This window comes from Schistocerca gregaria, chromosome 9 (genome assembly GCF_023897955.1).
Source record: "Schistocerca gregaria isolate iqSchGreg1 chromosome 9, iqSchGreg1.2, whole genome shotgun sequence".
Lineage (NCBI taxonomy): Eukaryota > Metazoa > Arthropoda > Insecta > Orthoptera > Acrididae > Schistocerca > Schistocerca gregaria.
In genome coordinates, this window is record NC_064928.1 from 217,697,869 (window position 1) to 217,721,266 (window position 23,398).

General features: G+C 43.2%; 1 protein-coding gene across 9 annotated transcripts in view; it reads right to left on the reverse strand.

Annotated features, from left to right (window-relative positions):
* Positions 1 to 23,398, reverse strand: part of LOC126291997 (kinesin light chain) — a 390,450-nt gene that overhangs the window by 219,507 nt on the left and 147,545 nt on the right. For 2 of the 9 annotated variants that reach the window (XM_049985771.1, XM_049985777.1), the window contains exon 2: positions 5,827 to 5,949. The exons of the other annotated variants lie outside the window; for them this stretch is intronic. In XM_049985771.1, the coding sequence (XP_049841728.1) occupies positions 5,827 to 5,855 (29 nt within the window). In that variant the 5' untranslated portion in view covers positions 5,856 to 5,949. The remainder of the gene's footprint in view (positions 1 to 5,826; positions 5,950 to 23,398) is intronic. 9 annotated transcript variants of the gene reach the window in all.

A 23,398-nucleotide genomic window follows, 5' to 3' on the forward strand; every position in this document is an offset into this window, starting at 1 on the left:
TGGCTGTTATAAGATTTCTTAGTGCTAAATGTCTAAAAGCGATCGATATTCATCGTGAGATCTGTGCAGTTTACGGAGAAAACATTATGAGTGATGGAATGGTAAGGAAGTGGGTGAGTAAAGACGGCCGCGCAAATGTGCATGATGAACAACGGAGTGGGCGTCCTTCGGTTGTTGATGAACGTTTGGTGCAGGAAGTCGACAGTAAGGTCAGAGAAAACAGACCCTTTACCATTTCCTACTTGCGGGATGACTTTCCTAATGTTTCTCGTAGTGTTTTGTATGGCATTGTGACCGAGCACTTTAATTACCGAAAATTATGCTCACGTTGGGTACCGAAAATGCTGACGGATATGCACAAAACCAAACGATTAGACAGTGCACCGACTTTCCTTGAGCGATACCGCGACGACGGTGATGATTTCTTAACCCAAATTGTTACGGGCAATGAAACATGGGTGGCCTACGTCTCTCCGCAATCAAAGCAACAGTCCATGGAAGTTGAGCAAGAACATCGTTTTGCTACAAGACAATGCCCGTCCGCATGTGGCGAATCAGACCAAAGATCTCATCATGCATTTTGCGTGGGAAGCTCCAGATCATCCTTCGTACAGCCCCGCTCTTGCGTCCAGTGACTAGCATCTGCTCCTGCACTTTAAGAAGAAACACCTGGGCGGTCAGCGTCTTCAAGAACACGACGAAGACAAAACAGTGGTGACGCAGTGGTTAACAAGTCAGGCGGCAGACTTCTATGAGGAGGGTATTCAAAAACTGGTACAACGCTATGACAAGTGCCTCAATATTGACGCAAATTGTGCAGAAAAGTTCATTGATGTACAGGATTTCATGTAAAAATAAAATTGAGATATCTTAGCACGTCTTTTTTTAATGTCAAAACGTTACTTAAAAACACATGCCTCTTATGTCCAAGACGCTTTTGAAAGGTGGATTTACATTTGTTAGTATGACATGTGTAAGTGTGATGTGTTGTGACACTGTAAGTAACCTGTGACCGTTACGGTGCCACAAATACCTCCAAAAAATCTTAACAACATACAAATGTCATATGACAAACGTAAATCCACCTGATGGTTTTAAACCTTTGAAACGCGTCGTGGATATAAATAAACAGTGACTGCTAACAGTAAACTTGTTTCATTTAATATCAATGAGTCACGGTGAAGCCTAACCAAAACGTTCGCACTTACAGGTAACTAATTTGCCTGTACGAAGGGGCAGGACGCAATAAGTCATGGTCGTCAACTGATTAGCGTTCCAGCTTCGCAAGGCTAATGAGTACGAGGCGACGATTCGACTATGCTCGGACTTATTTATTAACCTACATTTTTTCGTCACTGATCATATTTAATTTATACATTTGAGATGTAATATAATGAAAAAAAAACGTGATTTGCATTAAGTTCTGCGTCTACAACGTGTGAATGTCGAGCGCATGGCGGACGAATAATTGTACTGTGAATAACGTCATTCGCATCATTATTTATCGATGTTTGACTTCGGCTTTCCAAGCCTGTCGCTCGTACTTGAAAGTTTAATTACAAATGGTAAATAATAACTAGAGAAATTCACTACAACTTTATCTTTTAAATCTAGTATAAAGTAATGACCAGTAATCAAAACAATATAAATTAAAAATGAGCATTTGCGGGATTCGTTCCGTCGCTACCAGACCCTCCTGTTAAGGGCGAACGCTAACCACTTTTTTTTACCTCATTTGTTCGCTTTTGTTCGTTGCATCTGCTCGGGGTGGACGTCGTGAGACACACGTGTAAGTTCGTTGTTGCTCGACTAACACTCAGTTTCTTTTATTACAGAGGGCAGCTAACCCTCTGACGGAACACGCTGAGCTACCGTGACGGCTGCCCACGACTTCTTGCGGCCCGCGCCTTCCACGGATACCATCAGTTACACAACATACGTGTAAAATTTCTCTGGCGATTCTCTCGGAACTGCCACTGCAGTGCATCTTATTACTGGTACATTACGTTGTTTTCATGTGCCTGCTAAAGGTGTGCAAAGTTTGAAGTAAACTGGTGATACCGAAGTCGTCGTCTCCCCTTGATCAGCGGTGGTGTATCGTGTTTCAGCGCTTCACGCTGCTCTATCCCCTTCTCTTTGTACAACTATTCCGTCTAACCTGCTTACTGTAGCTATGCATTTCTCTACCTCAAGAACAACCCAGAGGGAACACTACCATTTTCAGACCGACAACGAAGTACTCGTATTGGAAAGACTGAAATAGCGATGTAACCAATGGTCCCTACTCTTCGTTCCATACATCGCAGAACCAAAGGCTGAAGTGAAAGAAAGGTTAAGGAGTGGGATTGAAATTCAGATTAAAAGATATAAATATTAAGATTCGCTGATATTGTTATCCTCAGAAAGTCAAGAAGTACAAAACGTGTTTCATGGAATGGTGGAATAAATACATGGTATGGATTTAAATAGTGAACGGAAGAGGGAAGTGATTATCAGAAACAAGACGATAAACAAACTTACCGAAATTTATGACTCCAAAGTAGACAAAGTTGAACAAAAAGCACACTAGCGCAGGCAAACAACATTCTTGGCCAAAAATAAGAGTGCTTCTATTGAACAGTGGCCGTAAGCTGAGAAAGAAATTTGAGAAAAGTACGTTCGGACCACAGCATTGTACGCTAGTGAAAAGAGGGTTGCGGGAAAACCGGAACAGAACAAAATTAAGCGTTTGCGATGCGGTGCTACAGAAGAATGTTTAACACTGGGTGGACTGATAAGAAATGAAGTTTTCCGCTCAAAAAGAATAATGTCCACGGTATTGGAGGGAGCTGCAGAGGGCAAACTATACAGGAAGACAGAGATTGGAACACCTCCAGCAAGTAACTAAGCATGCAGGGTGCAAGTGTTAACCAGATGGTGAGGCTGGCACGACAGAGGAATTCGTGGCTGGATGCATGAAGCCATTCAGAATGATTACACGCTCTTCTCCCCTAGCAAGCCCAATTCCCTACATATTCCCTGAATATTCCTTGATGGCTCAGGATGTTTCTTAACTACTGATCCCTTCTTCTAGTAAAGCAGTGCCACGTTCAACAACAAATCTTGACCCACATACTAATTTTCCCGCAGATTCGGTCAACATTTGTAAAACTAATTCCTGTCTCTCAAACCCCACCCAATATGGAGAGAGGGAGGGTTTTACTTTCAGCGAATCAAAATTTACGGAGTACATAAGTATGTTTTATTTATCCGAAGCCATTTTTCATGCCAAAAAGAGAACAGATTTTCTTGATGTTAAAAGATGTATCGGCACTTTTTTATAGTGTAAAACACTAAGTATTAGGAAACAAAATGATAGTCATGTTTTTAAAATATTTAGGAAACCAACCACAACTGAGGTGTTTATACAAAATAATTCCTGCCATCCTAATAGCCAGAAAACTTTCTGCTTTTAGACAGAGCCTTTAGAGTCCCTGAGCTGAACATCATGAAACGACTAGCCAGAGCTGACGGATGTCACCAAAACGTTGTCAATAAATTAATGCGACAGAAACAGCGCGCGAATGCAAGGAAGAATATCGCAAATAATATTACGAGAGTCACAATACCATACTTCGGTGATATTTCGCAAAAAGTGGCTAACATTTTCAAACCTTTTAAAGTTGATACGGTTTTCCAGACCAATAATACTCTGTGATTTAAACTAAGTAGTAATTTACAGCACGAAAGCGATAAATATGAGAGAGCTGGGGTCTATAAAATTCAGTGTAACACGTGCAAGGCAAGCTATGTAAGCCAGACTGGTAGGTCCTTTCAAGTACGTTACAAAGAACGTAGCGATGCTTTCCGGCTTAATAATTTCGAAACGTCAGCTGTAGACACGCATATTTGAAAACGGGACACCTCATGTTAGGAAGAGATCAGGATCTCGTTATTTTACATAGACAGGAGAAAGGAAAAGAGTGGATCTACTAGAACAGCTGGAAATTACGACACACAGCGTGGATAATCAGAACACATTGAATGAACAGCTAGCTGGTGATACAAATAACTTTTTCAAACATTTCACCGATTTCTTTTAGTAAGTACATTTTTAGCAATTGGCGGGATACCATTTCATGAGGTTCTTGGAGCATGTATACGTTATCTGTCTGTAGAGACATCTCTGTGACTTCCTTGTTTACTTGCGCGTGAGCTCACTCGCGTTTCAGTGTCGTGTTTGCCTACGTAGTGTGTGGTACCAACGAAGACGCACGGGCGGTTTACTACGATAGAGGAGAGAGCCATGTGGTTAGATGTTGAACACCAAAGGCGACACAATTTTAGAGTTTTTTTTTATATTTTGACAGCTATGTGGAGATGCACTTTGGAAGACACTGCTGCCGGCCGCGGTGGTCTAGCGGTTCTAGGCGCGCAGTCCGGAACCGCGCGACTGCTACGGTCGCAGGTTCGGATCCTGCCTCGGGCATGGATGTGTGTGATGTCTTATGTTAGTTAGGTTTAAGTAGTTCTAAGTTCTAGGGGACTGATGACCGCAGTAGTTAAGTCCCATAGTGGTCAGAGCCATTTGAAGACACGGCTGCAACAAGCGAAGTAGCCACGATGCTTTAATATTATCAATTTTATTGTGCCTGGTGCATGTTCCATTTTAGCGAATTTTAACAGGTACTTTTATTATTCTGACGATGGAAGCTTGACTTCCGAAACGCGTCAATCTCAGTGTTTTACACTATAAACAAGTGGCTGAGCAGATATATTTTTTAACATTGCATCCAGTATGGATAAAATATTTTCTTGAATTACGGCGCAAACTACCAAGAATCATGTTGTGTACATAGTTCCGCATAGTCAGCGCTTACCCAACTTTCCCACTAGAGCGCGCCCCGCTAAGCACAAAAGCGCAGGCGCAGCGCTCGTCCGTCTCCATGCTACGAGATGGCGCTGCCATAGAGACGGACCAAATTCTGCTATATTTGTATGTAACGCAGCCAATGAGATTGCTGCTAACGTAGAACCTTTTCTCCTCTCGGATCACACTAGCGCAGTGATACCTGAACGCGCGAGGTATTATAACGAGTGTACAGACCTCCGATTACTCAGTCTGCTTTAGTCTGTAGGGTAGTTTCAGTCTGTACCTAATAAGATTACCATATTCCTGTTCATAGCCATGAAGATAAATGTATAGACACACTGTCAAGTATCAGAGATATGTGATAAGATTAATGTACTAAGACCAAAGGAACTTCAGATTGTCAATTACAAATAGCATCCAGTAGTTAAGTAATTTCTATGCTTATTATTATTTTGATAAATGTGTGTGAAAGTTAATCAAGTTCTGTTTAAAGTTGGTCACCGTCAATCTGCTACACCAAGCGTGCGAATGGCATTTCTATCGTCTGACCTAACAGCAGAAGGTAAACACGCCACGATAAGACCACGAGACATATTGCTGACACTCGCCTACTTCGTTAGAGCGACATGTCAATCTGATGGTGTGTGTACCGAAGGTCTTACAGTACGCACACCACAAATCAAAACAAATGTTTAAGACAAAATGAACTTAGTTTTTTATGTAGAATCTGATACTGCAATTAAAAATGGGGTTCCCATTTGAAATTTTAAAGTTGCCAACCGCCAGACTCCCATGGGAGCTGGGGTGGCAGGCTAATTTTATCTCCAGCAGATGTCCCCGTAGAAAATCATCAACTTTGGATTCTACACATTTTTTCGTGTGAAGCTTATTTTTCGAGTTATTCTGGTTTGTTTACACCCTGTACAGTAATGGTCAATGTGAATGAGTGCTGGCAGCCAGCGGCGGACACTTACACTCTGTATGCGTTGATGGTCTTGGACATGGTGCGGTCTGCTGGCGGCGGCGGCGGCTGGCGCTGTGACGTCAGTGCTGGGCCCGCCGGGTCATCCTAAGCTACGGCGCTACTGCTACTACACCTGCGAACACGGCCACAATGCCATCCCCCGCCTGCCGCTGCTCGCTCGTCGCCAGGGCCGTCCCACGTGCACACCGCTGCCGCTCTCACCACGAACGTTACACGCCCCTCCAAATATCACCTGCACTGGTGGCAGTTAGGCAACACGTGCCGTCCCTAAACCAGAAGGTGTTCTCCACCTGAGAGCTGTAATGGTTCTTGAATTACGCAACCATTACGGCACCTCACCTCAACCTCGCGATACCAGCAATATGCTATTGTATTTTTGTAAAATAGTTAACATATTTCTGTGACAATATTCAGATTTGATTTCATTAATGTGGAGGTACTTCGATACATAGATATGTATATATTGCAATGATATTATTCTTATGTGTATTCTTTCTTTTCCCTTTATGTTCTTTGACGTACTTTTAACTGATTTTTGGACGCGTAAGAGGTTGTTAAATAGTCAAGTCTTGGTCGTCATGTTGAAAAGACGCAAATAGTAGTCCTTTTATGAAATATGAACTTTAACAGTGAAGAAGATATTTTCAGGTATGTTTCATATTGTGATGCTGCAGCAAAAATAATAAAGTATAACTTAAATTCGGAGTGCTGATTACTTTTTTTACATCACCATTGTCCTAACTTGCAAAAGTTTACTGTTCAAGAATGGTTTATGGAACACATCTATAAAACTTTTGAATATCGCAGAATATCACCTAGGCCTCTCTGCATCCGAGCTTGGAGTCATCACTACCAAGATTTTCGACGATTGAGCCATGAGTTCACAACGAGACCAGCGTGGGAAACACGAAAAGACGAGTGCCTAGTTAATCCATTATTTCATGAAATGACTTTATTAACTGTGCTCTAATGACACCTGCCACATAATATACCTTTGTTGTTGCCCGAAAATGCAATATTTAGCAGCATTTAGCAGCGTGAGAAACGCTACAATCTAAATTTTTGACCTTTGTTGTGGTAGGGTTGTTAGAGAGCGAATAAAATTTAAAAGGGATGAAATTAGGATCCGACGGCGAGGTCATTAGGTATTGAATAAGCTCCGATTGGAGAATGGTAGAGAAGGCGCGAGATGTCCTCAAAGAAATCATCACAACATCCGTTTTCAGTGATTTAGGGATGCCAAGGAAAACCTAAATCCTGACGGCTGGACGGAGGTTTCAACTGACGTCTTTCCGAACCCTATTCCTTTTAATGAAACCGTGCACGAATTACTTGATACAGTAGAACCTTGGTAATCCGCCCTCGGATGTTACGACTCCCCACTTAGTCGGACCATCCCATTTCCGGTATTTGTTTACCTGTAAGGACCGCTGCTGCTGCTGTCAGGAGTGGACTTGTCGATGGCTCATCGCTTGCGACATGCATCAGCGGGCAGTTAAACGTTGCCAGACGTGATAGTTTGATCACTTTTTTAATGAAATCGTTGGCAATGTTTTTATATATTAAAGTACGTGAAACTAAATTATGGAACCAACTAAAGGTAAACATGTGGTGCTGTCTTTACATGTGAACGTTGATCCCAGTCACACGGATAGATCAGTACAGCTCATGTTGGCTGCACAACGGAAACAGGATTAACTGATGGCCAACGCATTGACGCTGTAAATCGAGCAACCGATAAGAATTAGAAATACGATGATAACTAAGACAATGAGCCTACGGGGGTTGGGTTGTTTTGGGAAGGAGACCCGACAGCTAGGTCATCGGTCTCGTCGGATTAGGGAAGGAAAAGGAAGTCTGCCGTGCCCTTTCAAAGGAACCATCCCAGCCTACATCAGGATGACCGGACGCAGGATTGAACCGTCGTCCTCCCGAATGCGAGTCAAGTGTGCTAGCCACTGTGCCATCTCGCTCGGTAATGAACCTGCAGCTCGAGTATCACATACGTATGCTAAAAATTCCTCTCGTATAGCGGTTCGATACGGCGAACACAGTTCTATGTCTACCCCTATAGATATTTTGTCGATCAGGAAATGGCGGAACAGTCGCAAAATCAAAGTTCTCGGCTGCAACACAAAATGAAATTAAATATTTGCCATTAAGACCAGAACTTTTTTTACCGTGTGATTTAAGTGCAAATCATCTGCGTGCACTGCACTATTGCAGTACATACGAAGTTTTACTCACAGTGACAAAACACTTATTGTACAGTACACGCGCTACTGTACGTTACACTTCGGTGTAAGATTTTTAGTGTGCGAATGTTTTCTTGTTTTGTCACTGTTTTAACATGGAAAAATATTTCTGACAATTTCCAGTTGAACATTAAACTTGTGCTGCTCACTACCTGTACAAACATTCTGAAAAGTGGACACGACGCCCTCATCCGACCATCTCAAGACTGTCATGGTTCAATCTGCCTTCAATCTGCCAGTATGGAAACGAAATTCTTTGATAATGGTTAACCAACTGAGCCTCAATACAATCTTCCTTCAGATGCTCAACACAGGAACTTCAAGGATACTTCTCACTATGATTGTGATAACGTTTCTCAAGGGAACGCCAAAAACATTCATTTCGCACGCAGGAAATATTGAAACATCAGTTTTTCTTTCTCGTTATTCAACTACAGCATTAGCTCCGTATGTACAGTGCCTCTAATACGTTTTGAGACAAACACTGTCTGGGTATGAACGAACTTGTGATGGTTAATACGGAAATAAAGATGTATGACTGCAAACCGTACATGTAATTATGGGCGATGAAAAGTGCAGTCACGTATGTTTGCTTGTTTACAAGAGAACAAGACCCATTTGTTACTGTGAGATACGGAAACACTGCACTTCAAAAGTTTTGGGACAATGTCAGGCTGCACATATGTTATTCGTTACTTCCTGCGATGTTAGTCATTACCTGTCGAGAGCTGAATGGAAACTAGTGTGTTTGTATACAATGGTATCTAGAAGTAATAACAGCACTTTTGAACAGAGGCAGTTTGTAATATTCCACCACGAAAAGGCAAGAACACGCGCAGAAATAGCAACGTTACTGAATATGGAGAAAAGTACTGTAAAAATTGTCTGTCGATATAAATATGAAAACAGGATAGAAAACCTGTCACAGACAGGCTGTCAAAGAATATTTCAGACGAGAGAAAAGACGGCAATAGAACAGGAAGATCCACGAATCACAGACGAACTGCCATTGAGGCTGAGGAAGAGAGTGGGAAGAAGGCAGTCCTAGCAGAATAAGACGAGTAATGTACAGAGAAAATTTCCGTGGGCGATCTGCAGAAAGCAAGCCCTACATCAGTCCGCCAGTAGGAAGAACAGGCTGCTATTCGCAAGGAAACACGAACAAGACCTTGAAGTGGTGGTATCATGTAATGTTTTCGGGTGAATCAAAATTTAACATATCAGGACCGGATGGAAAAATAACGGTCTGGCGATAGCTCAAAAGAGAGCCGGAAGAAAGAAACATGCAAGCTACAGTGAAATATAGCAGGGACCATGTTATTGTTCGGGGTTGTATGTCGACCCAGGGAGTCGTGAGCTGGTCTTCATTGGCGAAACAGTGGATAAAAATATATACTTGTAGACTGTAAGGAACAATTTGAAAAACAGCGCAAAAAATATGCGGATTGGAGAGTGTTTCAAATTTTATCAGGACGACCACCCCAAAAATGCTGCCTGTATTGAACGGCTGTGGCTCCTGTACAACTGTCCAGAAGTTGTCATTCCCGCCGCCACAATGTCCGAACATGGACCCCACAGAGACTTCACGGGATGCCTTAGTAAGAAATATTTGGAAAGGCTCGAGACAGTCCAAACACGGCGTCCGGAGACGACAGCAAGAAAAATGGGAAATAAAGTATTTCCTACTTACAGGCACTTGTACGAAGTATGTCAAAACGGCTGACAAGTGTTATAATGTCGCAGTAGAAGTGCAAAGTACTGATTCATCATTATTAGCTTTTGCTTTATTTCTGCACTTTGTCCCAAAACTTTTGCAAACGCAAATCAACGTTATTTCACATAAATATGAAATTATTTGTAATTTTGTGAGTAATTAAGTGACGTAAAATGTTCAATTTATTGCTCTTTAATATTATTCTGTCTCTTGGTATAACAAACATATGTTTATCTGTTATTTCTGAAAGTAGAATACAAAATTCTTCTGTTTGTCCCGAAACGTACAGAAAGGCACTAAGTAGTAATTCTGATAGCTACGACTGATTCATATCCGCAGAGCAGTCTGTGCTTACGTAAGGACAAGCGATATCAACATACCGACGACCTTAATTCTGCAAGGTATCTCTTACATAACATGTTTAGTATTTGACGAAGCAATTTGTGTTTCAATCTCTCACTAACCGTGAGTATCCGAGCCCAACTGAATTCTTTCGCACGTATATTGTTCTGAGTTGAGTAATCGTATCTACGAGAGCTATTCCGAAAGTAAGATCCGATCGGTCGTGAAACATGCCACAGTGTATTAGATGTTTTATTTAAACTTTTCGCTACACCTTCCATCCACTTTGCACATTCGCCCCTCCGACACGGACATATGTTGCAACTTTCTACCCTCGCTATGGAAGGCAGCCGCCTGTCTTTCCGTCACTTCTCTACGCTGGTCTGGAGCTCGTTGTCTGTGCCAAAATATTGTCTTCATAGACAGCGGTTCGTGTAAGCAGGGATGATCAGAGGGAGCCAATCCCAAACTGTAAGGTGAGAGATTAAACACTTCGCCTTGAAAACGCTGCAGCGACGTTCTCATTGGCCCTGCAATGGGCGGCTGAGAACTGTAATGACGTCTACATGGATACTCTGCAGATCACCTTTAAGTGCCTGGCAGAGGGTTCATCGAAGCACCTTCACAATTCTCTATCATTCCAATCTCGTATAGCGCGTGGAAAGAATGAACACCTATATCTTTCCGTACAAGCTCTGATTTCGCTGATTTTATCGTGGTAATATTTTCGCATTCTGAAGAGAAAGTGGGTGATTGAAATTTCGTGAGAAAATTTCGTCGCAACCAAAAACCCCTTTCTTTTAATGATTTCCAGCCCAAAACCTGTATCATTTCTATGACACTGTCTCCCGTATTTCGCGATAATACAAAAGGTGCTGCCTTTCTTTGAACTTTTTCGATGTACTCCGTCAGTCCTATCTGGTAATGATCTCACACCGCGCAACAGTATCTAAAACAGGGCCGCCAAGCGCAGTGTAGGCAGTCTCCTTAGTAGGGCTGTTACACTTACCAAGTGTCCTGACAATAAAACGCAATCTTTGGTTAGCCTTCCCCACAACATTTTCTGTGTGTTCCTTCCAATTTAAATTGTTCGTAATTGTAATACCTAGGTATTTAGTTGAATTTGCGGGTTTTAGATTAGACTACCGTGTAACCGAAGTTTTACGCGTTCCTTTTAGCACTTGTGTGGATGACCTCACACTTTTCGTTATTTAAGGTAAGGTCAACTGCCACTTTTCGCACCATTCCGATATTTCTCTAAATCGTTTTGCAGTTTGTTTTCATCTTCTGATGACTTTATTAGTCAATGAACGACAGCGTCATCTGCAAACATCCTAAGACGGCTGCTCAGATTGTCTCCCAAATCGTTTGTATAGATAAGGAACAGCAAAGGGCCTATAATACTACTTTGGGGAACGCCAGAAATCACTTGTGTTTTACTCCACGACTTTCCGTCAATTACTACGAACTGTGACCCCCTGACGGAAATGCTCGACAGGTACGTTATGTGACGGCTGCATGGAGCCTCGCAGTGGGCATCTTACTTGGCGAGAGACGTCGTTTTACGCATCCCTGCGTGCTCAGAACTGGAAACGAGCGACAAGTTTCACCGGATTTTCGCGACCTATCGGACTTCACTTTCCGGGCAGCTCCCGTATTTTGCTTTACTGCCGCTACGCCAGACGCTTGCTTATTTCTCAAGTCTTGTGGTGGCCACAGAGGCGGTAGGTGCCGCAGTCAGCGTACTGAAAACCCAGCACACGCCACGGGCCGAACGCGGCGCAGATGGCTTTTCAGCCAAAACATCGATCGTCGGCTGCGGCGCTGACCGCTAAAAGCGTGCACTGGACAGGCCATTAGCCTTCCGCGGTCGCCTCTGGACAGATGGCCGGCAACACCACAGCTTGTTTTGTAACATTCCGCCCCCTCTACCTGCCCACTAATTTCCATACATCGCTGTCTCCGACACACTACCGCGCAATTCACTTGTCTGATTTTAAAGGTTTCAGTCACCACCTCTGGCTACCGTTCGAATGACTAATCCCACATTATTTACACTGAACCTGAAAGAGCATCACAGAAACCAAACAATGCAATGCAGAAGGGTATAAATCCGCGAAGCTGGAGAGTCTTAAACTGTGAAATACAATTCAGCGACTGGTACAGTGGCTAACAAATGACTCTGGAAATCAAATCTCCCTCTCGTATACCACGTTTTAGTGAGCAACAACTTCGTTAGGAGTGAAAAGATCATCTGGTGCAACACTGACAAATTCCACCGACTGAGGTCTCGCCTCAAGAACTGTTTTCCAACACGGAGATAAATGTAGAACGTAAAACGCAGCTGGAAATTTAGCGCGGATTCCAATGCGAGCTGCCTAGAACAGTTTCCACAACGAAACTGTCTCGAAACCTGGCAGAAAATCCAAAGACATTCTGGTCGTATGTGAAGTATGTTAGCGACAAGAAACAATCAATGCCTTCTCTGCACAATAGTACTGGAGATACTATCGAAGGCAGTGCTGCCAAAGCAGAGTTACTAAACACAGCCTTCTGAAATGCCTTCACAAAAGAAAACGAAGTAAATATTCCAGAATTCGAATCGACAACAGCTGCCAACATGAGTAACGTAGAAGTAAATATCCTCGGAGTAGTGAAGCAACATAAATCACTTAATAAAAGCAAGTCTTCTGGTCCACACTGTATACCAATTAGGTTCCTTTCCGAGTATGATGATGCATTTGTTCCATACTTAATCATATACAACCGTTCGCTCGACAAAAGATCCGTACCCAAAGACTGGGAAGTTGCAAAGGTCACACCAATATTCAAGAAGGGTAGTAGGAGTAATCCATTAAATTACAGCCCATATCATTAACGCCGATATGCAGCGGGATTTTAGAACATGTGTGTTCAAACATGAATTACCGCGAAGGAAACGGCCTATTTACACACATTCAACATGGGTTTACAAAACATCATTCCTATGAAACACAACTAGCTCTTACCACATGAAGTATTCAGTGATATAGACAAGGGATTTCAGATCGATTCCGTATTTATGGACTTCAGGAAGGCTTTTGACACTGTACCACACAAGAGGCCTACTGTGAAATTGCCTGCTTATAGAATATTATCATATGTCACAGGATTTGTGATTTCCTATCAGAGGGGTCACAGTTCGTAGTAATTGATGGAAAGTCATCGAGTAAAACAGAAGTGATTTCTGGCGTTCCCCAAGGTAGTGTTATAGGCCGATTATTGTTCCTTACCTACGTAAACGATTTGGGAGACACTCTGAGCAGCTGCCTTCGGTTGTTTGCAGATGACGCTGTCGTTCATCAACTAGTGAAATCATCAGAAGATCGAAAACTGCAGAATCATTTAGAAAAGATATCTGAATGGTGCGAAAAGTAGCAGTTGACCCTAAATAACGGAAAGTGTGAGGTTATCCACACGAATGCTCAAAGGAATGCGTTAAACTTCGGTTACACGATAAATCAGTCTCAGCCGTAAATTCAACTAAATACATAGGTATTACAATTACGAACAACAAATTGGAAGGAACACACAGAAAATGTTGTTGCTAAGGCTAACCACAGACTGCGTTTTATTGGCAGGACACTTAGAAAATGTAAGAGACTTACTAAGGAGACTGCTTACACTACGCTTGTCCGTCCTCTTTTATAATACTGCTGAACGGTGTGGAATCCGTACCAGAAAGGACTGACGGAGAACATCGAAATAGTTCAAAGAAAGGCAGCACGTTTTTTATTATCGCGAAATAGGCGAGAGAGTAACAGAAATGATACAGGATTTGGGTTGGAAATCATTAAAAGAAAGGCGTTTTTCCGCGCGGCGGCATCTTCTCAAGAAATTCGGATCACCAACTTTCTACTCCGAATGCGGAAATATTTGGTTGACACCGACGTACATAGGGAGGTACGATCAGCGCGATAAATTAAGGGAAATCTGAGCTCATACGGAAAGATACGTGTTCATTCTGTCTGCGCGCTATACGAGATTGGAATAGATATTGTGAAGGTGGTTTGATGAACCCTCTGCCAGGCACTTTAATGTGATTTGCAGAGTATCCATGTAGATGTAGAATAGGACGTGGCTGCAGAGTGTAATGGTACTTTGATTATGTAACCATTACGGCACCTCACGTCAACCTCTCGATACCTGCAATATTCTACTGTGTTTCTGTAAAAAGAGGTAAAATATTTCGGAGGCAACATTCAGATTTGAGTTCATTAATGTAGAGGTACTTCGACACGTATATATTGCAATGATATCTTATGTGAATTCTTTCTTTTGTCACTATGATCTTTGTCTTACTTTTAACTCTGATTTTTGGGCGCGTAAGCGGTTATTAGAGAGTCAAGTCTTGGTCTTCGTGTTGAAAAGACGCAAATTGTAGTCAGTTTATGAAATGTGAACTTTAACAGTGAGGAAGATATTTTCAAGTATGTTTCATATTGTGATGTTGCAACAAAAGTAATAAAAAAAGATGTGTAACTTAAATTCAGAGTGCTGATTACTTTTTTACATCACCATTGTCCTAACTCGCAAAAGTTTAACCTTCAAGAATGGTTTATGAAACATCTATAAAACTTTTGAACGTCGCAGAATAACACCTAGGCCTCTTTGCATCCGAGCTTGGAATCATCACTACCTAGATTTTCGACGATTGAGCCACCAGTTCACAACGAGGCCAGCGTGGGAAACACGAAAAGATGAGTGCCTAGTTTATCCATTATTTCAGGAAATGACTTTATTAACTGTGCTCTAATGACACCTGCCACATAATGTAACTTTGTTGTTGCCCGAAAATGCAATATTTAGCAGCGTGAGCAACACTTCAAATCAAGTTTTTACCTTTGTTGTGGTAGGGTTGTTAGAAGACGCTTCTGCATTTACGAGCAAATTGACACAGACTAGTACGCAGTACCGTGTCTTCATTTTCTTTATTACAGGCTGTTTGAAACCTACGTCACGTAACTCTCAGGCATAGCGCCACCTGACATTCGTCGTGGAGCGTCTGCCAACGCGAAGACTGATCGTGCTAGTCTGGAAACCCACCACATGAACACGTTCCAGCTGTCCCAAGGCTGCGGTTCAAAAGACCACTTGGCTAGTGAACAGCAGCTGCAGCAAGGAAACAGCTGTCAATTTCTCGACTGTCCGGTCTCTACCTTCAGAACCCGACCTGGGCAGTAACCGAAACGGATCGTGTGGAAGCCACTGAGCCGTCATCGTTCTGGACTCTGAAATTCAAAGAGTAACCACCAGAAATGACACTCCCCTGTGGATTCCACGAACTGTGAGTGTGGATAAACAGACTGGAGCACCTAGTCAGTGGATTGTCACCTGTGCCTTGTATCTTGCGATGAAGATCACTGCTTGCTACTTCGGGAGCAATACTGTAGCTGCAAGATTTTAGGCAAAACTACTTTATTATTCCTTACTTCATTTGATTTTAACGGTTATCTTTTACTTGTTTCCGACTCAAAAATAAACTCATACAAACTTTCTGCTCTTCTCCACCTTTCCCCTGCAGCGTGTCATGCCGTAAACAATAACAGCTTCACATATTCGCACATGGGGGGTTTGTTGGATCATCAACATTTAGACAAGCACAAGTATACATATATCGAGTGTCCTAACCAGTAAACGATTACAGCGATTGTTTTAAGCAGCACCTGAAACTGAAAACTTACAATTGCTTCCTACGAATAAGCGCGTATCTACATTTTTACATACTTTTTCTTGGGAGGGAATGGCGTGGGGGTGGCGGACATCGTGCACCAAATGAAAAAACTAGTTCATATAAACACTCCCAAAGAGCCTTAGAGTGCGTTATTAACGAAAGACGATTTTTTAAGTTCTCAGTTCATGCATGCACTCGTCGGATCATGGATTGCAGCATCCTTCCGAACAGTCCGAACAGTGTCTACAGGTTTCGTGGTATTCCGTGGCATATTATTGGAGTGTCTCGGATGCTGTCTCAGCGACGGGTCGATAAACAGGAGCAAATGGAGTGTGACTCGGCTGGATTCAATCTGGAAACGCATTCTTAAAAACCACTCCAGTCTCGCGACCGTGCACCAAAGTCCTCTCTGTGTACTCACTAAATGACTTTGCGCATTATACGAGGGGTTAATCGCTACGAAGACGCACGTGAAACGGTCGATGTAGCTTAATCTCGTGTACACAAATGCCATCTGCAGGACGCGACATCGGCATTGACAATAGAATGAGAACATCAGCAGACTGCCTTGTACCGATAATGTATTATCCAACGTGATCACTTTTAAATATGGGTCACTGTTTTTCCTGTGTCCAAAAACGGATCAAACAAAACTTTCGTAAATGACTGAAAAACGACGTTTTGGGGATTAGTCATATATGTGGACTCCGGGAAAAATTTCCGACAATTGCTGCATTTGGGCATTGAAATGCCCCAATGGCGACGGATGAAAATTTTTGCCGCACAGGGATTCGAACCCGGCTATCCGACCCAAATCTCCAGATGTTTCACACTGCAGAGCAGAGAGTCTCTTCCATTATTCATCTTCGCTCGCAGCCCTATTGTACTGTTATTCCTGCGAGAGGTCGGGCATTACTGCCCATTTGCACTGAAAGATGGATATGCTGTCAGGTGCGTATGTTACGTAGGTATGGTGCCCGTTGTTTCGGACATGCGTGTCCAATACAAGTGTGTCCATCCCCAGCCATATAATTAGGACGAAAGAAGTTTCTGATTTTTGCTTTCAGTGCAGATACACAATGTTCGACCTCTCGCAGTAATACAGTAGGGCCGCGAGCGAAGATGAACAATGGAACGGGGACATTACAAAGTAGAGAGCGGCTTCCGGAGGTTTGGGTGTGGCGGGGAACGTGTCCGGATAGCAGAAGCGGTTAAGGCGACCGCTCGTGTAAACTGGGGACTCCGCGTTCGAATTCCGACCTGGCACACAAGCAAAAGAAAAAAAACTTTCGTTAAGTACATATATACGGCTGCAGATCGACAGTGGTGTGTGTTCTCTCGGACACGCATGTCCCGAAAGAACAACCATCATACGTATAACTCACACGGGCCTCATCATAGCATGTAAGCCTTCACAGCCGGCGTATTCATTAATTAAAACTTCCGGGCTGATGTGCCGTGTTCCATATATAAAACTACTACTCTTTCCTGACGTTTCGTTGCCTACTGCGCGCAACATCATCTGAGGTGAGTCGGCGACTGTCTGCTAGGCGCTGGGGGTCCCGCTTTTATAGAGCGCTTACACGGCGCCACCACCCATCACGTGCTTTCGACTTTGAAACTATCTCTGGCTAGGGCCATCTCTCGATTACAGGTAATCTATTGTCACTTCGTCGGTACTAAGCCGACCGCCATATCTTTGTTGCAACCGTATATAGGTAAAACTGACACTCATTAAAAATTCGATGCATTTTATCGAAAAACTGAAGGAGATTACAGTTAGTCCAAGTGACATCCTTGTCCCTGTTGACGAAGCTGTTTCTTACATATATGATATGTTTCCTACTGATGTAACAGCTTTGTTTAGACTATGTCAATCCTCGACTTATTTTCAATATACCAACGAGTTTTATGAACAAATTGATGGGGTAGCCATGGGTAGCCCTCTAAGCCATGCTATTGCTAATCTATTTCTGCAATTTTTAGAACAGGTGCTGCAGTCGGCCAAAAAATCCCTTTCAATGGTATCGATACGTGGATGACACCTTTGTGACATGGAATGATGCTGAAGAAGAACTGAGTGATTTTTTTTGGTTCACATAAACAGTTTCAATCCAAAGATACAATTCACCGTGGAGAAAGAGTAATGGACAACTAAATTTTTTGGATGTCTTGGTTACCATCGGGCAGATGGGACATTAGCGCACAAGGTATATAGGAAAACACACACACACACACACACACACACACACACACACACACGCACACGCACACGCACACGCACTATCGTTACCTACATAAGAATTCGAATCATCCTAGGCAGAAGAGATAGTCTTAAAAACTTTAGTGGACAGAGCTAATAACATATGTGAACCAATTTACTTGCAAGATGAATTAAGCCATTTGCGATCAGCTTTCAAGAGAAATGGGTACACAGACAAGGAAATAGATGGAGCACTCCACCCTAGAAGAAAAGTGTCCGAAAACACACAACAACAACCGTCGGATGGAAAAGTTTTTCTTCCATTTATTCATATCAAGGACCGTATTGGTAAAGTTTTGGCCAAGTTTGAAGTGGAGACAATCTTTTTGACCTACCAAGAAAATTAGTGAAAGTTTAAGATCGGTGAATGACGCACGACACCCCTTAGCTACCTCAGGTGTGTGTAAAACTTCGTGTAGCTGTGGCATGGTTTATATTTGAACTAAAAGTGTTATTACCCGCCTAACGGAACACAAAAGGAACTGTAGATTGGGACAGATTGACAAATCAGCTGTAGCGAACACGTTTTGAAAGCGCGAAATAAAATGTGGTGAGACAGACGTGATAGCTAGGACCTCACACTATTATACTCGCATGTATAGAGAAGGTAGAGAGATCTATAAGCTCGGAAATAATTTTAATAGAAAAGGATTAAAACTAGACAAGATACGGCGGTCGACTTTGTACCAACGAAGTGACAATCGATTACCTGCAATCGAGAGAGATGGCACTAGCCAGAGATAGTTTTAAAGTGGAAAGCACGTGATGAGTGGTGGCGCCATCTAAGCGCTCTATATAAGCGGGACCTCCAGCGCGAGCTCACCTCAGACGATGTTGCCCGCAGTAGGCACCGAAACGTCAGGAGTTTTCTATATTGACCACGGCAATTCAGCTCGGAAGTTTTAATTAATGCCATACGGGCCTTTTAGCCATCTCGTGTGCGCCCAACGGAACGACGCCCGCCATTAGCATAGCGCTGAGCGAATCGGCCCGGTCGCAAGCACAGACAGCTTCCACCTGTGCGGCGCGCGCGCAACAAGTGCCAGGCCGTACTCGCACTTTAACAGACACGGCGAACGGCGCGTCGCGCTCACACCGACAGGCAGCGCATCTGCGACAGCGGTGCTGTAGCCGTCGAAGAAACGCGAAAATCACTCTCTTGCGGGGAAATAATCACACACCATAACCTTATTACCTTTGCAAACTCAATACAAGACATAATGGGAGATTCATTTGCGTTTTGGGACATCTAATGAGTTTGTACTACCTTAGTCACGACAGGGGGAGAGGGATATATATATATATATATATATATATATATATATATATATAGATATATATATATATATATAACCTAAGAGGTCGCCGACCCCACGATATAAAACGAAACAAAGATGTATGTGCTGTCCTGAATAAGTTAGATACCGGGTGATAAAGTCAGTATAAATGTGGAAACTGAATAAATCACGGAATAATGTAGACAGAGAGGTACAAATTGACACACATGCTTGGAATGACACGGTTTTATTAGAACAAAAAAAAATGTTCACAAAATCTGACAGATGGCGCTGGACAGCAAAACGTCAGTTACTGCGCATCACAATCGTGTATAAATGGAGCTGTAATGAGAGAATCATATGCGCCAGCAGTCGCAGCATATTGACGTTACCTGAAAAGGCGCTTTTAGTGAAGCTGTATTATCAGAATGGGGAATGTGCTAATTCAGCGTTACGATCCTATGGCCACAGGAAGGGGATTCGAACGGGTAAAGGTCTGTTGACAATTGCAGCTGTGGCGAGAATGATGTCGAAGTTCGAAGCCACGGGTTGTTTACACGATAGAGCCCGTAGTGGCCGACCGAGCACAAGGCGTAATGCTGCTGAGACACTTCAGGCAGAAATGGAGACTGTGGAGGGTTCATCTACGCACTTTCTTCATGCTTGGCCTCCCAGGTCCCCAGACCTCTGTCCGTACCATTATTGGCTTTGGGGTTACCGGAAGTCACAAGTGTATCCTGACCGACCGACATCTCTAGGGATGCTGAAAGACATCCGACGCCAATGCCTCACCATAACTGGACATGCTTTATAGTAATGTTCACAACGTTATTCCTCGACTACAGCTGTTGTTGAAGAGTGATGGACATATTTAGCATTTCTTGTAAAGATCATCATCTTTGCTTTGTCTCACTTTGTAATGCTCATTATTGCTATTCTGATCAAATGAAGCTCCATCTGTCGGACATTTAACTTTTGCATTTTTTTGGTTCTAATAAAACCCCATGTCATTCGAAGCATGTCTTAATTTACAGCACTGAATCTACATTATTCCGTGATTTATTCAGTTTTCAAATTTATATCGACTTTTTGGTCACCTGGTACATATTCCCTGGGAGAACAAAGTCTTCAGGGAGGAAGAAGAGAAGACCAAGAGGACTGAAGATCCGGCATCAGACACTGCACGGCAAGTAGAGCTGGTCCCCTAGTTGTGACTCGCTGAAATACGCGTGTTCACAGGATGTACCAGGATGCTTGACTGCTTAGTTCTCGAGGAGTAACAGCGGTTCCAGCTTGGTATCCGTTCAGAGTTCATGCAGTGTGTGTGGCAACAAAGAAAGGTAGCTGGCGGGTTGCCAGGAATCGAATGGTTGGGTGGTTTGGGGGAGGGGACCGAACAGCGAGGACATCAGTAGCATCGGGTTAGGAAAGGATGGGGAAGGAAGTCGCCCCGTGCACCTTCAAAGGAACCATCCCGGTATTTGCTTGAAGCGATTTACGGAAATCATGGAAGACCTACATCGGGGATCCCAATGACACTGTACAGTACCCGTGTCGCATCCAATGAAAGACAGTACCGTAGCGCTCGGGTTGTGCGCTCACGGACTTGTCCTTCAGATGCAGATAATACGCCTAGCCACAATGACTTAATTGTTACGAATTATCGGTAGCCAGATTTAAACACTTCTTGTGGTTTTGTAGCTCCTATTTTGACGTTTCCGCGTCGTCTCCTTTCTCTCCCCTTTCTAAAGCAATTCTGTATTTCAAAAGGATACTAATGTATTCAGTTGGGGATCGTAATTGTGAAAATGTCCTGCGGAAGGAACCCTCTACCGCACACGTTGTATGTAAAACCTGCAAGAAATAAACGGCTGCACGTTAGTTGGAAGCAGTTGGCAGGCCTGTGTGTTACTGAACCACCAGCTGCTGCTGCCGCTGCCGTGTCTCATGGCAAACGTGTCCAGGTCACTCCTGTCATCGGCCCCAAGTGCCGAACTACGGCAGTGAACAGCTGGCCTCTGAATTGTAATCTCACGTTTCTGACAAAAATGTAGGAAGGCCAAAGAAGTCTTATGTTACTGGTTCTTTAGGAGCTGCAGGAACGAACGTCTCCACACAGAGGTGCGTAATGTGCGAATCCAAGTTGTATATTGCCCACAGCTAGTCGCAATGTCTAAATTTGGCGGTGACGCTGTCAGAATCCGAAAATCAGTGACCACGTATTTCTACAGCTTTCTCCAGCGCAAAGCGATTACTTATTTCATACAATCATTACCGTGGCATACCCTCCTCTATTGTCTACCAATTTATTCGTGCCGGGTACCACAGAGGTTTCCCCACAGGTACTATATTATATTTTGCACGAATGGCTAATTTCGGTCTTACAAGTTATTTTCAAGTGCAGTATGCAAAGAAACAGATCAAACATACAAGTCTGGCTTGCTTAGATGGAAAAGTAGTACTTTTTACAACTGACAGCCGAAAACTTTACTTACGGGTGTCGATGTGTTTCACAATTATCCTGTTAATGAACAGCGGATATAGCATCGGGTTAGGAAAGTCGTCACTTGTGAAAATTACTATTTCTGTATGTCAGTAAATCAAACTTTTATCTTTGATCTGTTTCTTTGTAGGTTGTGCCTCAAAATCGCCTGTAAGGCCGAAATTGGCCGTTCATGCAGAATACAGTAACTTTAATACCAGGGCTGGAACTTTAGTAATGCGAACTATTTATTTACTCCTCGTACAAAACAGATTCGTGTTTCAAAGTTTTACTGACCTACAAAGTAGGCACCAGCATTGTGTATAACCCGTTGCCAGCGATGTGGAAGTCGTACGATACTCTTAGCAGTGCCAGTTGTGTTGACAGTTTGAGCGGCGCGGTCTGTTGCCCGACTAATTTGTAGCAGTTCTGAAGAGAATGCCGTGAAGTGTTTCCTTCAGTTTAGAAATCGAGTTGAACTCACGAGAGCTTAAGCCAGGGAAGAGCAGTAGGTGGTATAGCACTTAGAAGCCCCATCAGTCAAACAAATCAGTAACAGCTTGCACTGTACGTGCTTTAGCATTGTCCTGCAAAATGGTCAGATCCTGCAGAAAGTGTCATCACTCCTGTCTTTAAGCAGGTCGTAGGTTGTGTTCCAAACATGAACAGCATAGAGACAGAAGTGATGACACTTTACAAGAGCTGACCATCATTTTGCAGGACAATGCTAAAGCACGTACAGTGCAAGCTGTTACTGATTTGTTTGACTGATGAGGCTGCTAAGTGCTATGCCACCTACTGTATCCCCTGACTTAAGCCCTCGTGAGTTCAACTATTTCTAAACTGAAGGAAAAATTTAAGGTATTCGCTTGATACATGCTGCCAATTCGTCGGGCAATAGACCACGCCGCTCGAACTGTCAACACAACTGGCACTGCCAAGAGTATCCTACGACATCCACATCGCTGGCAACGGGTTACATACAATGCTGGTAACTACTTTGAAGGTCAGTAAAACTTTGAAACACGTATCTGTTTCGTACTAGCTGTAAATAAATAGTTGCCACCATTGAAGTTTCTACCCTCATACTTGTTAAACACGGCAGAGGTGGCAAACTTCAATATGTCCTTTGTCTCCTCCATTCTACCGGCAACGAAACTGCGCTCTTTCCCACTAGCCTATTATCACAAATACCATCAATGTTGCATTCCAGTGTCGACGTCCCCCTGGCTTAGTATACTCCACGTTAACGGGTAGCACCAACGGACACGCCAGCGAACCATTCCCGACCACATTTTGGTATCTTGCTAGAAATTTAGTTTCAAATGCTTTTCGCTCCATATACCGCATACTCATTTACTGACCCTACGAGAAACCTCTTCCACGTTAGAGTATGGAGAAACCTAGCTGCGAGGCGTAGCCTACGGCAAGGCAGCCGTGGTGACCTCTGTAAGGCCTAATATCACAGCAGCTGCGGGCGCCGAAAACTTGGTAGCCGCCGCGTCCAGCCTGCAG